The 16881-nt window shown below is 43.0% G+C and overlaps 5 protein-coding genes across 5 annotated transcripts in view; 3 read left to right on the forward strand and 2 right to left on the reverse strand.

Annotated features, from left to right (window-relative positions):
- The window catches only part of LOC117575919 (xenotropic and polytropic retrovirus receptor 1), a 9894-nt gene extending 6970 nt beyond the window's left edge, over positions 1-2924 (reverse strand). Inside the window, exon 1 of the mRNA XM_034260393.2 lies at positions 2805-2924. The gene's annotated coding sequence lies outside the window, so the exon portion shown is untranslated. The remainder of the gene's footprint in view (positions 1-2804) is intronic.
- LOC117575941 (transcriptional adapter 3-B) lies at positions 562-2862 on the forward strand. Its single transcript, XM_034260405.2, has one exon. The coding sequence runs from the start codon at positions 728-730 to the stop codon at positions 2477-2479; it is 1752 nt and encodes a 583-aa protein (XP_034116296.1). The 5' UTR covers positions 562-727; the 3' UTR covers positions 2480-2862.
- Positions 2925-3250: 326 nt separating the features above from the next.
- LOC117575951 (transcriptional protein SWT1) lies at positions 3251-5669 on the reverse strand. The gene is made up of 5 exons (XM_034260418.2): positions 5443-5669; positions 4984-5385; positions 4449-4639; positions 4066-4384; positions 3251-4000 (listed from the first exon to the last, which is right to left on the reverse strand). The coding sequence occupies exons 1-5, from the start codon at positions 5552-5554 to the stop codon at positions 3777-3779; spliced, it is 1248 nt and encodes a 415-aa protein (XP_034116309.1). The 5' UTR covers positions 5555-5669; the 3' UTR covers positions 3251-3776.
- Positions 5670-6126: 457 nt separating this feature from the next.
- On the forward strand, positions 6127-7427 carry LOC117575953 (3-hydroxyacyl-CoA dehydrogenase type-2). The gene is made up of 2 exons (XM_034260432.2): positions 6127-6293; positions 6514-7427. Exons 1-2 carry the CDS (start codon positions 6285-6287, stop codon positions 7270-7272), a joined length of 768 nt encoding a protein of 255 aa, XP_034116323.1. The 5' UTR covers positions 6127-6284; the 3' UTR covers positions 7273-7427.
- Positions 7428-9525: 2098 nt separating this feature from the next.
- LOC117575961 (probable serine/threonine-protein kinase DDB_G0282963) lies at positions 9526-16576 on the forward strand. Its single transcript, XM_034260443.2, has 8 exons — positions 9526-9910; positions 9974-12512; positions 12578-12687; positions 12778-12946; positions 14025-14115; positions 14189-14296; positions 14363-14495; positions 14565-16576. The coding sequence occupies exons 1-8, from the start codon at positions 9560-9562 to the stop codon at positions 14586-14588; spliced, it is 3525 nt and encodes a 1174-aa protein (XP_034116334.1). The 5' UTR covers positions 9526-9559; the 3' UTR covers positions 14589-16576.
- Positions 16577-16881: the final 305 nt, after the last annotated feature.

The following is a 16881-nucleotide window of genomic DNA, read 5'->3' on the forward strand; positions in this document are numbered from 1 at the left end:
TTAATATTTATTTCATGTTTACAGCTGGTAAATAATAACGAAACAGTATCAACAATTTGAAAACAATTACTGCGCGCATCCGCTCTTTGTTTGGGCTAATTTAATTACAAATCAGTGCCCTGGCGCAGCTATCGCTAAGTACAATTATCGATAAGCATTCGGTATATTAACAGTGTTGCCAACTGCGTATTTTAAGAAAAAACGAGCTAACTTTGAAAAATGTTTTTGTTTTTGTAATCAAAGTTAATCAATGCCTGTTAAAATGCTCATTTCTAGCAGATAAATAGAGTTAAAGGTTATAACTACATATTACCATATTTAAAGATGGCACGAATTAAGTGTCGCCAATTTTGCAAGCAATGCATACAAATATATAGGTGACTTATAAATAGGATGTATTTTCAGGAAAAGTTTACAAAAAAAAATAGATCTCGCGAAAGCAATTAATATGTGGATATGTTTTACTATTATCTTAACTATTAAATAAATTTCTCAATTTACCCAATCTATGTATAAATGCGTGAATATATCGATACATCGATAGTGTCACCTCTATCTTGCGGTCTCGCTGCTATCGTGGTAATCGCAAGTAAAGCAAACGACGCTCGTTCATTTTTCTTGCAAATATATATTGTGTATTTGTTTGCACACACAAAGAAAAAAAAAAGAAAAACGCGAAAAAAACAGCAAGACGCATAACTGCGTAGTGGCTGCTACTGGCTGGGAGATGAGTACAAATCTAAAGAATGTTAAAATGAACCACTTTGGTGGTGGCGGTGGCGCTGGCTTTGGCATCTCAGCTGGTAAACTGCTGACAAACAACAGCAACACTAATGGCAGCAGCAGCGCCGCAGGCAGCGGTGGCGGAGCGGGCAGCACGACAGGAGCTGCAGGCAGCAGCAATAACAATAGCAAACAGCAACAACAGCAAGCGTCGGCAGCGGACAACGATGTGCTGGCGATGCTAAGTGGCGCCATAATACCGTTAATACGCAGTCGCGATGTTGCTAAACAGCTGCCCACATTGGCAGCAGCGCTGCAGCATCCCGCCGACGATTATTTAGCCGCCGAAGACTTGGACGCCGTGCAGCTGGAACTCGAGCTAATGCTCTCCAATGTGGCCTTACGTGCGCGTGTGCTCAAAGCCGAATACGACAGCCTGGACAAGGATGAGAAGCGTCAGGATCGTCGAAAGCTCGATCGGTTGCCGCCCGGCTCGCCGCCTGTTAATCACGGCCTGCTCAATGGCATTCTAGCTGGCGGTGTCGCTGGTGTTGGTGGCTTGGCTGGAGCGGGCAACGCTGGCGCTGCTGGCAATCTGGGCAGCGGAATTGGCAGTCCAGCGCATGGAGCGGGCAATTCCTCAAAACGCAAGTTGCGCGATGAACCAACTGGAGTGCGCAAGAAGCATTCGTCGATGACGATACTGAAGCAGCAGCAGCAACTCCAAGGCGGCGTTGCCAAGCAGCTGAACAAGAACAGTCCGATGGCTGTGCACACGGATGACAGCATGGATTACATTTCACTGCCCACCACGCTGCAGCAGCACCCACAGCAACAGCACGCCCAGCAGCAACACGCACAACAGCAACATGCACACCAGCAACAGCAACAACTGCCGAAAGTAAGCATGCCCAAAAACGATATGCCGAACAAGTTTTGGCTATCGATTGAGCCATATTGCATGCCACTGACCAACGAGGATCTCCGTCTGATTGACGATCTGCTCGAGCAGTATCGCGGCCCCCTTGTGCCGCCGGTGCCCACGCTGGGACCGCACTATGCCACCGTTTGGGCGCAGGAGGACATGAAATCCTTGCAACCGGGCGGCGCACGTCAGAAGACAGCGAATGCGGCAGGCATGTTGAAGAAGGCCGATGGCATGCTGCAGGAGAGCATTACGGGACCGTTGACACAACGTTTGGTCTCAGCGCTGATGGATGAATCGCTGCCCAGCGAACAGGCGGCCATTGGCGAGCACAGCAGCAACAGCAGCAGCAATGAGAACACGCACAGCTCGAGCAATTTCCGTTCGTTGGCGCTGCTCAAGCATGGCGTGGGCATTGAGCAGCGCCTGAAAAAGGAGCTCGTCGACAGCGGACTGTTGGATGCCAATGAGCTGGCCGCTGCCGCTGCTGCCCACGACGATGTGGACGAGGTGATGATGGAGATCAAACGGGTCACGGCGGAAATAAGCACAGTGGCGCAATTCAACAGCGAAGAGTTGAAGCGTTTGCGTGCCGCTGCCAGCGAGGAGATAAAACGCATTGAACTGAAGCGTAAGCTGGACACGATTGATCAAGAGATCCTCGAGTGCTACAAGCGGATGCTGCAGTACCGTGCGAAGCGCAAGGGACACACCAGCGAGGAGAAGCAGGAGATATTGCGGCTAACCAACGAGCAGCGTTCGCTTGCCGAGCAGCTGGAGCGCATGCAGCTCTTGGGCGCTGGAGGCGCCGGCGTCGATGGCAAATTGTAGGACAGGAGCTTGGCCTGGAGCTGGCGTCAATTAATGGCGCTGCATCGGGCGGCACTGTTGTGGCAGCAACAGCTGCAGCAGTGGGAGCGTCACAACGATAAATGGACCGATATCAGTTTGCAATTGCAATGTGTATAAAACAAACAAAACAGAAAAAACAAAAAAACACCAGAATCATAATAATCACTTTAAAACTTCAACTCGCCAGTTTGTACATTAGCGGAGAAAGAGATCGTTTGGCATATATACTATTTAGAGACATAATAATATTAATACTTATCTATATATAAATCATATATATACATCTACTAGTTCATATACATACAATTTTTATATAGCTTAAGTCGATTGTGCCAGGCAATAAAGTTGTCGCTGTCACCCAGAAAGAAACTCGCTTCCCTCTTTAACTTTTTTTTATACTATCGTTTGAATTGAAAACACCACCGCACCACACGAGCGTTCAGTGCGCTTTGAATGACGACGAACTGCATCCAGAGTTGGCCAGAGGAAGCGGCACCAAAACGTTTCCCGAAAATGTTATTTACGCTTCGATAAGGCTGCCAAAGTCGTTGGCAGTATGCGGCGTCTCCGGTTTGCTCTTAATTAAAATTAAACAATAGGAAATACAAAAGAAATGCCAAAGATTTCACAGCGTAGCAAGCACAACGCACTGCAAATACTCTACTTGAATCGTATAGACAAAACTATGTCCATTCGTCTTGTAAAACAAACTGCTTAAATATCTGGACAACAAATAAGTCTCCATTTCTATACAGTATTTCGTTTAATAACATATTTATATTGCTTTATTTTTGTTACAATTAATTTGCCACCGCAAAAATGTTAACAATCTTCTGGGACCCTAGAAAAGTTGTGTATTTGGTGGCTTATCAAAATGCAAATATGTATCTTATCATATTATGTACAATATAAACGTCGTGGCTTATAATTCAGCCTACGATTTGACTGCTTGATCTTTATGGTAATGTAAGTGTGTATTTACATTTGGGTAAGGGTAACTATGATAATAGTAAACTGTTATATACAGTTAAGAGTGATGTCTTTCAAAATACATTTCTATATAACATATACTCTATGTATGTAGGCTGTTTGATCAGATGCGATTGTACTTCATATTGGCCGCGGTGCAATGGTTTCTTCTCTCCATCTCTCTCTTTCTGTCTGTATCTACTCTCTCTCTCTCTCTCTCTGTCTGCCTGTCTCACTCTCAACTTCCATCTGAAAAAACATCGTATCACAGATGCAGTCTTAGTCTCAAACAATAGCACATTATTTGTTATGACTGCAAGCCGCCAAAGTCCTTGTGATATCGACTTAATAAATCTGAACTCGAGGCAACTGCGATGGACGATGTCTTTGCTTTGAGTCGCAAATTGGCATCGTTGGTGAGCAGCGTCAATTTGGGCACTTGAGCGCTCAGCTGGACGCAGCAATTCACAACGCTATCATCTCCACCATCAACCTCAATCAGGTGCTCTGCATCCTCCACCGCAGATTGACCTAAATGAAAGAATATAATAATAAAGATCATTTACTTGATATCTATGTATAACTGAGCTATATACCCTGAATTCTTAGGCTTTTGTCAAACTTATCGTTGAGATAACGTATAGCTTTTCTGGCAGCCGAACGCTTGCTTGCGTCATCCTCGCTACGTCTATCCTTGATCCTGTCCAGCTCCTTAATGACAACATACGGTATAAAGAGCATGCTGCCTTTGCTATCGCCCAACGCCAAATGACTGAGATCGTCGACAAACGATAGATTCTCCATGAGTATATTAGTGTCCAGCACGTAATACATGTGATCAACCATTCGCTTGGGCAGCTCTTCACTAGCTTTCTTGTCCACATCATCCGCAACCGCATTATCCAGTTTGGGTTTCTAAAGTGTCAAAAATAGAGTGATTAGTTAAGTGGTAAAATCGAGGAACCTAGTTAAATCTAACCTCATCATTATCATCGACGACTGCTGACTGCTCCTCCTCCGGCTCTGGGTCTATATCCATGGATTCAATTTCCATGGGTTCATCATCATCGGTCATTGCGTTATTTGGCAGCACATTGTTATTATTATTGTCGTTATCGTTGCGTTGCGTATCCTGTAGCGATGATCGTAGCAAAGCTAGACGGCAGTTGGCTGTGGCATAAGAATACACAAAAAACAATTGTTAGCAGGTGATAATTCGGAGTGCTCGAAAAAAATTATAGTGAAAATATTCAAAAAATGAGCAGAATATCTAAGACTGTTAAGAATACATTAACAAATAATACACTGTAACTGCAGTCGAAAACTTTTTGGTTTCTTAACCGATTGCAAGAACATTTTCAGAATTATTGATATCGCTAATAAGATCTTAATTTCTAAAAAGAAAATTTAACTATGTGCAAATTTAAAAAGAAAATGATTAGACTGCCATGGCTATAGACACTTGTAATCTTATTTTTCCCTTCGTGTATTTGATTATTAAATCGGGTATTTACCGCTTATCAGAGGACGATTGAGGTGCAGCCTATTGCTGGCATCAATCAGCGCTTTAGGCTTGGCCCATGCACTTCTTATGCCGCCGCTGCTTTCGGTGATTCTGTTGCTCTCAGTTGACTTGGCAAATGGATTCGTGGGCAACGAGCGACGGGAATTGGAGCTGCTGCTGCTTGGGGAAGGTGATGCAGCAACAGCGCATAGCAAGCTTTCGCTTAACAGTAAATTACGCAACGATGAACTCGACTTGCCAATATTGCGTTCCATGTGGTTGCTGGATCCGGAGCTAGAGGCGCTTCTTGTGGGTCTTTTGGGGACATGTTTCTCCTTGGTGATGCGACCACTTTTGAGCTTCAACTGCAGACGCTCGAGACGTTCCTGAGCTGGTGCTTGGAAGCGACGTGCTACAAACATGATGTTTAACTAATGGAATTGTTTGTTTTCTTAACGACTTCACTTACATTGACGTTGATGCATATTGTTGACTATAATATTTTGAATTTTATCATCATCACTGGCTTTATCTGATGTTCTTTTCACGTCATTAGCGTCAGCTTGTAATTTTCTTTCCATTTTTCCAATTTAAAGCGTTTCCTCTTGCGTCTCATAGAACCAAAAACTATATTAATGAACAACGGTAAAATTTCGGATAAATAACACTGCGAATAGGATCAATTCACAGCTGTTTACTGCAGCCAGTGTGACCGCATGCTAATTTTAAATTATATGTAAAAATATACTAAAGTCAGCTACTGTCATAATTTGCTTTGAGTGGTCGTTATCTTAAAAATAAATATTAATAAAATGAAAATACTGCCATATAAACGAATTTTACTTAAGACTCGGTAATTCTCGGTTAAAGTTATTGTAACAGTGATTTATCAATTTACTTTTCGACTACTACTACTATTTATTTATTAGTTATTGGCAATTGACTTGGTATTAAGAAGCTAACATATTTTTAAGTAGAGTACCTAAAACATTTACTTCATATGATACTCAGCTTTGCTGAAGGCCTTATATTGTAGGCTTATGGCAGATTTAAAAAAAAAAAAATTCAAGTGACGTGCAGTAGTTACGTGGCGTCGTAATGCTGCGTAACGTAACGGCTTATTATTTACTGTGATGTAGCCCTCGACGCCAGCAGTGTGACCAGCCGCGTTACGGCAAGTCGTCACTCTAGCGGCAAAAACAGCAACCGGTGTTTTCGTGCAGTCTCTTGCAGCTTTCTTCCAGTTCACAGTTGTTCAATCAGTTGTTTTTAGTCATTTCATTTCATTTGATTTAACCCACAAGCAGCATTATGATCAAAGTAAGTACATAGTACATTGAACTGGCTGAAGCATTGTTTGTTTTTACTACGAGTGCTGATAATAATTGTGGACAATTCGTTGGGGGTACAAAGTCCAATTGGAATGTCTGCTAAGAATAACTGTGTCTTGTTTGTCTCTCTCTCTCTGTCTTTGTACCTTGTACCGTACATGCAAAATTATTGTTATTACACAACCTTCCCCCTCTCTCTCACCCCCCAGAACGTTGTCTCTCTTGTGACTGGCGGTGCCTCAGGCCTGGGCCGTGCCACAGCTGAGCGTCTGGCAAAGCAAGGAGCCAGCGTTGTGCTCGCCGATCTTCCCTCATCCAAGGGCAACGAAGTGGCCAAGGAACTGGGAGACAAAGTAGTCTTTGTGCCCGTCGACGTCACCTCTGAGCAGGATGTGAGTGCAGCGCTGCAGACGGCCAAGGATAAGTTTGGTCGCCTCGATTTGACGGTGAATTGTGCCGGCACAGCAACGGCTGTCAAGACATTTAACTTTAACAAGAATGTCGCCCATAAACTGGAGGATTTCCAGCGTGTGATCAACATTAATACCGTGGGCACATTCAATGTGATTCGCCTGTCCGCTGGTCTGATGGGCGCCAATGCCCCCAATCAGGATGGCCAACGTGGTGTTATCGTTAACACCGCCTCCGTTGCTGCTTTCGATGGACAGATTGGCCAAGCTGCCTACTCCGCCTCCAAGGCTGCTGTGGTGGGCATGACGCTGCCCATTGCTCGGGATCTGAGCACTCAGGGCATTCGCATTTGCACGATTGCGCCGGGTCTATTCAACACTCCCATGTTGGCTGCGTTGCCGGAGAAGGTGCGCACGTTCCTGGCCAAGTCGATACCGTTCCCGCAGCGTCTGGGCGAGCCCAGCGAGTATGCTCAGCTGGTGCAGGCCATCTACGAGAATCCGCTGCTCAATGGCGAAGTTATTCGCCTGGATGGCGCCTTGCGTATGATGCCCTAGAATGTTGAATCGTTGGGATTCCTTTCCTAACTCGCTCAGAATCAGGATTGCATTTAAATGAGAGAAGAAAATAGGAGCCATGGGCTTGTAGTAAATAAGTTGATTGTGTTTGCATTAAACAAATTGAAATGTTCAGAATAAACTTTTTAAAATTACACCTTCATTTATTTTAAACAAATGTTATCGATCACTAGCAATTGGGGTTGGGGTAACACTGGTGTTTAGTCTCCATTAATGGTATTATTGCTATTACTTTATATTTAATTTTGTACTATTATTAGCTTATTAATTAATACAATAATAAAATAGAATAAGTTATACAAAATAATACATTGAGGTATCTACTCGATCTATAATTAAAAGCTTTTTAGCTTTATATTATAATGATATAAGTTAATTAATAGGTAATTGTACACAGAGATTGTTATTTTAATTTAAAAATCTTGTTAGTTGCTAACTATGTATTTTATTTTCTGCTTTTACAAAAGAAGCATCAAAAAAGCTTTTAAAATAATTCAGCTTTTGTTTCTACATATAAAGTGTAGCCAGCTCAATAGTTATGGCAGTGGTATATGAATGGTATATTTTGTGGTATTAAATAGCAAGTAGAAAATTTTCAGTTTGCGGTCACGCTGCTGGAAACGACGCTGAAGCGACGTCGGGAGTTTTTGGACAAATAAAATATAATGCTGAAATTGAAAGCAGCAGCCGAAAAACAATTGCAATGTGTGCAAATGCAAGCAATAATCAATATGTGTGTTATTAACAAAGTGCGTGTGTTAAGCAAAAAGTGCGATCTGTAGGCGTTGGGTGTGAGAGAGAGAGAGAGAGAAAACACCAACCAGCCAGCCAGCCGAGGCTCGAAAGAGAGCCACAAGCCAGAAGAGCAAGGCAAGTGCAATGAAAATTGTATGCGCCGTGGAATTGTAATGAATGCTAATGCATTTTATCTGTACGACTGTGTGTTTGATAGTGTGCGTATGTGTGTGTGTGTTTGTGTGTAAAAGTGTGCGACACACGTAGAAATGTAAAAATCTACATATATGTGTGGTGCATGAGTGCGTGTGTATTAGTGTCTGGCAGTGAGTACGCGAGAGCCAGGAGAGCAATAATTAAATTAAGCAAAGGTGTTACGTGCATGTCAGCTACTGTCGCTGCCTCTATCCCGCGGCCTCTGCGTCGCTCCCAACATACACATAAGCCCCCCCTTCGTAAGTGTGTGTGTGTGTATGCAAGTATATGGGTGCCCAAGTTGTGTATATACAAAGTGACAAAAATTCTAATAAGAATATTTGTTATCACTATCGTGCCTTCTCGCTTCCACACACATACATACATAAAGCGAATTGCATTCGCAGTCGACGTCGTATTCGCATTAAAATAGCGGCAGCGGCATCAAAAAAAATTACTACAGGCGCACGACTTACTACGAAAGCTATGATGACTGCGACGTCGGCAGTGGCAGCGAGCAGCGCAGCAGCGTCGCATTTCCCGGCTACTCCTTTTGGGGCGGTGCTGCATGTGTATAAGTGTGTGTGTGTTGTCCCGTGTGCATGTGTGAGTTAGCGTACTACACAACAGCGCAGCATTTTTTACGCACTCAAATGTTTTGGTCTTGTGTTGGTATACGCTACTGTGTGTGACTGTGTGGGTGTATGCGTGTGAGTGTGTGGGGGTGCATGACAGTGTGCGTGCAAGTGTGTGTGTGTGTGTGTGTGTTTTGTATGTGTGCATTTTCAGCGCATTCTTTGCTTTACCTTTTTTTTGTTGGTTGAAAATGTAGCAAAAAATCTACGCCCAAAATCTACTACTAAAAAATTCGCCAAGCAATTTCTGCGCACAAGCAAAATGCTGAACGAAACGGTTCACTTCAGTTCAGTTCGGTTCGCTTCGTTGTGGTTCGGTTTTTGGGGCTCTTGTGCTGAGTGCGGGCGGAGGAGGAGGAGGAGGGTGGGGTGGTAAATTGAGGCGCACGCAACTGTCATTGACCTTCAATTCGTTGCATTCGCTTGCAATCGTCGTTGCAACAGCAGCAGTAGCAGCAGCAGTAGTGGCAACTTCGCCGCACCCAAAGGTCATGTGATGTGTGCCGCACACACTGCGTTGCAATGGCGATGTGTGTCATCAATTAATCAATCAATTAATGAACTTATCATTCATAACACACACTTTGCCATTTGAACCGGTTCGCTTGCAAACCGGTTTTGTGCATGTGATCCATCAATTAATTTGCGATACGCTTTCAATTTGCAGCACACACACACTCACACACATCTATATACAGAACATGGAATCGTCCATTAAGCTTAAGGAGAGCAACAGTAACAGCAACAGCAACAACTCGAATGGGAATCAAAATGCGATCCAACTCTGCTGCAATGGTTCAACGGGTTCAAGCAGTACAACTGCAGTTGGCATTTGCAGCAGCGATAGCTTTAGCAGCATGATGCCACCAACGGGGGCAGCAACGGGAGCTGCAGCTGCAACGCCACGTGACCACGAACTCGTCAGCGCCAACAGCATCGAACTGAATGCGGCGGCATCGCTGAGCGATGACAGCGGCGTCCCTTTGACCACCAACAGTTCCATTTCCAGCGGCGACTCCTATCGCATTGGCATGTGCAAGTTTGAAATCGAGGTAAGAGACTGTTTGTTGATCCTTATTCCTTTAACTAACTCATTGCTCACCAACTTATTCTAGATGGTGGAAAGCGATGGCGAGGTGTCACAATTTGATTCACTGGACAATTGCTCGGAGGGCGGCATGAGTGCCGAGAACTTTAACACACTGAAAAAGGGTCCCTTGGCACCCATTGATCCGCCGCCCGAATTCCAGGATTCGCCACAGACCACGCTGGTGCGTTCCATCTCGAAGAACATTGTGAATAGCCTGCGCCGTTGGACATCGTCGCAATCATCGTTCGAGCATCTGAAGGATGATGTGACCATGGTCAGTGCTGCTGCTGCGGCGGCCAACAGCCAGGAGCTGATGCTGTTGCTGGCCAAACCCAGCTGTCAAGACAACGGCGGCAGCAGTAGCAACCACAACAGCAACCATAACCACAACCACATGGCCAACAGCAGCACAATCACAGCGACAGCAGCAGCAGCAGCAACAACAACAGCAGCAACAATGTTGCCAGGTGGCAACAGCAGCAGCAACCACGGCGGCGGCAGCAATGCGGCAACCACACAATTGCTGTGCGGCGCTGAGCGTACGCTTAAGGAATCGTATGCCCTCAATAAGCATCTGTACTCAAGTGATTCGATACTCAATAGCCATACGGATAACATTTACGATGAGCCCAATAATATCATAAGCAGCTCGCTGGGCAACAGCATTGATCTGCTCGACGAGGACGAAGACGATGACGAGGATGAGGAGGAAGAGGAGGAGGAGGCCGAGGCCTCGGAGCAGAGCAGTTGTTCGCCATCGTTGCCATCACCGCCGCCGCCCGTTTCGATCATTAAGATTAAGCAGACGCTGTGTCCCTACTATCAGGATCACACGCGCTACTTTAAGGCCATACCCACGGAGCAGGATAGCATTGCCAGTGCGAAGGCGGCGGCTGCACAGCAGCGATTCAACAGCGCTGGTCTCTCGGAGATTCACGACTACGATCTGTACTACGGAGCGCGCAGTCGGCAATCCCAGACTCAAACGCAGACGCAGACTCAGCAGCAGTCGCAGCAGCAGCAGCAGCAGCAACAACAAACGGATAACAACAGCAGCTTGCAGCGGAGACAGCTGCTTTACAGTCCGCTGGGTCACACGAGCCACTGTCACTATCATTCGCACTACAATCACCATCCGCATCAGCACTATGGCCACCACCATCATCACCATCATCAGCATCATCATGGCCAGCGTCCCAATTCGCGCAACTCGCTCAACAGTCGCCTGAGCAGTTCGCACAATTCGCTGAACGTGTCGTCGGCCAATAAGCCGGATGATTCGATCTTCATAACGCAAGCGATGTCGCACGATGCGCTCTTCACGCGTGAGATATCCGATTTCTATAATGTGCCCATCGATTCGGATATCTATGCCTTTCCCGTCGACATGATTGAGCAGCAGCAGCAGCTGCTCGAGAAGCAGCAGTTGCTCGACAAGCAGAAGCTCGAACAGCAGCAGCAGCAGCAGCAGCTGGAGTTGAATGGAGTTGGAAGCAAACAGCAGCCGGCTTACCACAAGGCAGCGAGTAGACGCAACAAGCGCAATAAGCGCAAGCAACGCTATGCTTCGGGTGCGGCGACCACGACGACGGCGGCCGAGACGAGCGACGATTGCGGTGGAGGTGGCGGTGGAGGAGGAGGAGGCGGCGGTGGCGGTGGCAACAAGCATGGCAAATATCGTACGCCTGTGATGCAGAGTGACACGGAACCGCTGCACATGACGCTGGACGAGGTGAAGCAGTTCTATCACACACTCTACTCGGATGCTGGCAAATCCTCTTGGTGCAGTGGTGCTGCAAGTGGCGGTGGCGGCGGAGGAGGAGGAGGAGGTGGAGGAGCGACAACAACAAAGGCAACAAAGGGGATGGGCGTCAAGTCGAGCAACGAGACGATCTGGAGCGTGTCGACGAGTGCGACAAGCACAACAAACACGACTACAACGACGGCACGCACGCGCAGCAGCATCGGCACCACACGAACCAGCGGAGCAGGTGGCGGTGGTGGGGCAAATAGTGGCGAGAGCAGCGCCAAGTATCTGAGCAAGCAGAACAAACAGCACAACATTGACAATGATAAGCTCAACAATAACAACAACAACAACATCAATAACATCAACAACAGCAGCAGCAGCAACAATTATGCCCAACAACAGCAGCAACAACAACAGACGCCTGCAGCCGCATTGCCCACCTCATCGGACAAGCTGCTTGCCCCAAGCGAGCAGCAGACGAACAACAAGCACGTGCTGCACACGGAGAAGAAATCGCAGTTCTCGCTGAATCTCAAGCAAAAGTTCTGCAGCATTTTTCGCTTTCGCCGCAGCAACAATCACAATCGTTGCAATCGCAGCAATGCGAGCAGTGCGACAACTGCAGCAGCCAATGTGACAGCAGCTGCCGCGTCAGCAGCAGCATCGGCAGCTGCCTCATCGTCGACGTCGTCGTCAACGCCCGCCAGTTGTGCGGCAAATGTCACAGATGCCGATGCAGAGCAGCGCAACGAAACGAATGCCGATCTGCGCAAAAAGTTTCAATCGCGCGCCTTGCCGCCATTGCCAAAAAAGGGTGAGTGCATGCCAATCCGTCCATGCATCGGAAACTAATTCTATATTTTGCAATAACATTTGCAGCTTATGCCATTGATGCCGCCGAAACGGAGACTGAGGATCCAAAGAAAAGCAACGTTGCCCAAGAGCCGCGTGCGCTGCAGTTTACCTCCAGTATTGAGAAGGTCAAGGACGTAAGTTTGCAATTCGATAATTTGTCACTCGTTACTCTTTACTCGTCACTTGTCGCTCGTTGTTAAACTCGTCACTTCTCCCATTTGCAGTATGGCTGGTACTGGGGTCCACTGTCCAGTGAGGCGGCCGAGAAGGTCCTCTCCAATGAGCCGGATGGATCGTTCATAGTGCGCGACAGCTCCGATGATCATTACATATTCTCGTTGAGCTTCAAGCTAAACAACTGCGTGCGCCATGTGCGCATCGAACAGGACCAGGGTGAGTCGTAATCATCTGTCTACGGAATGAAAAGTATAGACACAACGAATCGGGTGCATTCTGTTCGACAACTGACGTTTATTCCTTAAAATCCTAAGACGTAGCTAATCAACATTTCTTGTCTTTTATGAAACTCCCAATCTTAGAGGAACCCTTTCAAATTTAGTATTGAATGGACCATCTCTTGTGGTGTAGAGGGCATCTTTGAATATCTAAATGGGATTAATATTCATATCTTTTACAATATTTAATGGGTTATTTTTTTGTCACACGGTTCAACGTAGTGCGGTTGAGATTTAACCGTCTAGCGCCCAATTATAAAACAAATTATTCTTTTTTGCTTTCCTTATCTCTTAAGAGTAAAGGTTCGTATGTTTGCTGGGATTGAGATTTATAGGACAAAAATCTTGGACAGCCTAGACCTTATAAAAGCAACAAAAAGCTAACAAAAACTTTTTTTTGGTGTGGGTTTCGTGTTTTGGGTCATAGAGAATATTAAAACAATATGTTTAGATTGCGTTTTTGCCAAAACTATTATTTCTTAATTACACAATTTTCAACTGCAAACGACAGAGATGAAATAGCTCGGATATCTATTACAAACGCATTGAAAAACATTTTTGGGTCTCTGACTTGGAAAAAACATGAAAGAAGACAAAAAGCAATAAGGACAAAAAAACGGTATTTCAAATTTTGCCCGTCTAGATGCGGTCTTGGGCACTAGAGGGTTTTATGATCTATAAATAATTTCCGAATTTAAGGAGATAGTTTCAGGCTAATACGGTACGTCTTCATGTGTATGCTTAAACCGAACATAAGAACCTAATTTGCTAGTAATATATGTTAAACTATTCGTAATATTCGTACATTCTGTATTTCTGTATTTTTTATTGAGAATAGATTCAAAATCGAGAAACTAATTTGATAAGAGTGCAAAGAGAAAGAGAGTAGCTACCAAATGTGTAGCTCAACTTCTTCTGACATAGCTTTGTAAAGATTTCTATGATAGTGAACAAACAGTCTTATCTTGTGTCTGGCTAACTTATTGACCTTGCTTTCTCTTCCTTTCGTTCCACAGGCACATTCTCGTTTGGTTCGTATGCCAAGTTCAAATCCCAAACTATAACCGAGTTCATTGAGAAGGCCGTCGAGCATTCGCGTAGCGGCAGGTAAACGAATTAAAAGCTGAACTTCTTGGTTCGCATCGAATTGAATTGATATTGGGAACAACTCTTTTTGCAGATATTTATTCTTTCTGCATCGTCGGCCGGAGCATGGACCAATGCGTGTGCAATTAACCAATCCCGTATCTAGATTTAAGCATGTACAAAGCTTGCAGCATATGTGCAGGTGAGTTGAATGAAGTGAAGTGCAGCTCAGAATATGTTGAAACTCATATATATTTTCTGCTTACAGATTTGTTATACTAAAGGCGGTTATACGAAAAGATCTAATACAGACATTGCCATTACCCAGAAGACTTCTAGACTATCTTAACTATAAGCATTGCTACTCCGAGCAGGTGGAGAGCGATAGTTCTCACTCGCAGGTGAGTGTGCAGTGGCAAGCTGCTTATCCACGTAAACTACTTTAAACTAATACTCGTATCTCTTGATAGATTTCTGGCGATGGATCCATGTAAAATTCGGTAAATGAATGGAGGATGATAATCAATTTGGGACACGAACAGGAACAGTATGCTGCGTCGACATAAGCGAAAGCAAACAGAAATTATTACATTATATAAGTAGTAGAATTTAAAACAAACAAAAACAGATAAACAAATGATACAGCAAACAGCAAGAGCAAAGGCATTTAAAACGTTCGCGGAAAGAACAAGATGCAAAGCAATGCAGCAAAGAGTTGTTACGAAAAAAAAAACAAAAAACAAACACGACAAAGAAAAAGAAAAAACAAAATTCAAAACTCTGTTTATTGATAATTTTTTGTACTCGGTGCTATACTATAAATATTAACTAATTAATGAAAAGTAAACGCAAAAAAAAAAAACAAAACACAAAAACGTAAACGTAAACGAAAAGGAAAAACAAAAGAAAATATTATAAATTGATATGGATTATGCGTAGTCAAGTAAAAACAACGACAAAACCAACAACAAACAATAGCAACATAGCAACACAACACAACACAAATAAACAATAGATGTATATAATTATGCATAACTAATAACGAAATCTAATAGATAACAAATGACAACAAACAACAACAAACACACAGCCAGCTCTACACTTTGTGCACGACATTTTGAGCGAGATGAAATTCTAGAATTGTATAACTTTAATGCTTGCCTTTTAGCTGTGATTTCCCCACATACGAAAAAAAAAACAAAAATCTAATGTGCAGATAGGAAGAGAGAGAGAGAGAGAGAAACAAGGAGAACATGAAAAAGAACGAGATGGATGTATTATTATAAGATAAGTTTAAGATTGTAGAGAGTGTTTTTCTGAATTTGCAAATGCTTCAATTTTGTATGTTAAGCGGTTTGTTAAAAGTTTTCAATTTGCTCAAGGAATAATCAACGATACAACGAAGCAACACATAACGTGAAACATAATTGTCTATCTACACATATACTGTTAGTTTATGTAATTTATGAATCTTTTGCAAATTATGGTCTGATCATGAAGATGATGATGATGATGAGAAATACTCAAGAACAAACAGAAATTGCTCAACAAATATTTGTCGCTCCTTGTTCACACAAATTGATATTGAATTTTTGTGTTGTAATTACAATCTTCATCGATACATCGCTCTCAATATAAATACAGAAAATCGTGCTCAGAGTGGAAAGTCTTGGCAGCAAAAAAACCCATAAAACTTATAAAAACAAGTTAAGTTAATGAAATCGACAGGAAACGAAGTATTTGCGCAATATGCATATTGATATTGAAAAGAATTAAAAACAATGTGAAAGATCAGATAGCAAAAGCATAAATGTTGATGGTATTTATGAATTATATATGAAATATAATTATTATGTATTTAATTAGTTGAAGAATTAGGAACGGAATGTGGATGGCTGTTGCAAACGACGAGAATTCGCTTGCCAAACGCAATATGTACATTGATTTTAATGAATTAATTAATTTACGGATCGATTGTTAAACCATATTTGTTTTGTACTTATTTGTTATTTATGTTTTAGGCTCATTTCGATTTTTTTTTTTTTTTTTTGTATCTCACATTTTATTTTTTATACTTGTTTTTAATTTTATTTTGTATTGAACTATCCCAAAAATGTTGTAAATATTTATTTTGATAAATTTATAAATAATATATATATATATATATATATATGTCTGTCTGTCATACATGCAAATGTGAACAACATGCAAAAACCGAATCATGTTTCCTTTTTAAGCCAAACAACAAACAAACAAAACAGCGAGATACACAACAATTGCAAAATAAAATACACTGTGCAACAAATTTGAGAAACCCTTTCAATTTTGTTACATTCTACGCGATGCATAGTGTGTTTCCCTGTCTATGGAAATGAATTAAGCAATAGAACAAAATACAAAATTAATTATAAAAACAGAAACAAAATACAATAAAAACAATAACAAAATGACCAGAAAAATTAAAAAAAAAAATAAAAAATAATGAATGGTCACAGCAAATGAGCAATGGAAAGGCAATATAACAAATTTTTAATAATAAAAATTAAACGAAATTGTTGCTACGCTTATGTTTTATTCGTCTTCTATACGTAATGGCAGCGTATAAGAGTTTGATCTTATACGTTGGAGTAGCAATTGCTGATGCGTTGACAGCGCCATCTGTTGTAATTGTTGCGTCTCTTGCAACTTCATAAAACGGACAACAACGCCATCTAGGAGTGATGATTGTTTTATTTATTTTTGAAAATAAAGTGAGTATTTTTTGGGGATTCTTATTTTTTAAATGTA

The sequence above is a fragment of the Drosophila albomicans genome, chromosome X (assembly GCF_009650485.2).
Source record: "Drosophila albomicans strain 15112-1751.03 chromosome X, ASM965048v2, whole genome shotgun sequence".
NCBI lineage: Eukaryota > Metazoa > Arthropoda > Insecta > Diptera > Drosophilidae > Drosophila > Drosophila albomicans.

Coding starts and splice junctions, on each gene's coding strand:
- LOC117575941 (XM_034260405.2), top strand. CDS start 728: ATGAGTACAAATCTAAAGAATGTTAAAATGAACCACTTTGGTGGTGGC.
- LOC117575951 (XM_034260418.2), bottom strand. CDS start 5,554: ATGGAAAGAAAATTACAAGCTGACGCTAATGACGTGAAAAGAACATCA. Junction 4,640..4,983: donor CAATCGTCCTCTGATAAGCG/GTAAATACCCGA, acceptor CTTATGCCACAG/CCAACTGCCGTCTAGCTTTG. Junction 4,001..4,065: donor CAAAAGCCTAAGAATTCAGG/GTATATAGCTCA, acceptor TCTTTCATTTAG/GTCAATCTGCGGTGGAGGAT.
- LOC117575961 (XM_034260443.2), top strand. CDS start 9,560: ATGGAATCGTCCATTAAGCTTAAGGAGAGCAACAGTAACAGCAACAGC. Junction 12,947..14,024: donor GCGCATCGAACAGGACCAGG/GTGAGTCGTAAT, acceptor TTCGTTCCACAG/GCACATTCTCGTTTGGTTCG. Junction 14,496..14,564: donor GCGATAGTTCTCACTCGCAG/GTGAGTGTGCAG, acceptor ATCTCTTGATAG/ATTTCTGGCGATGGATCCAT.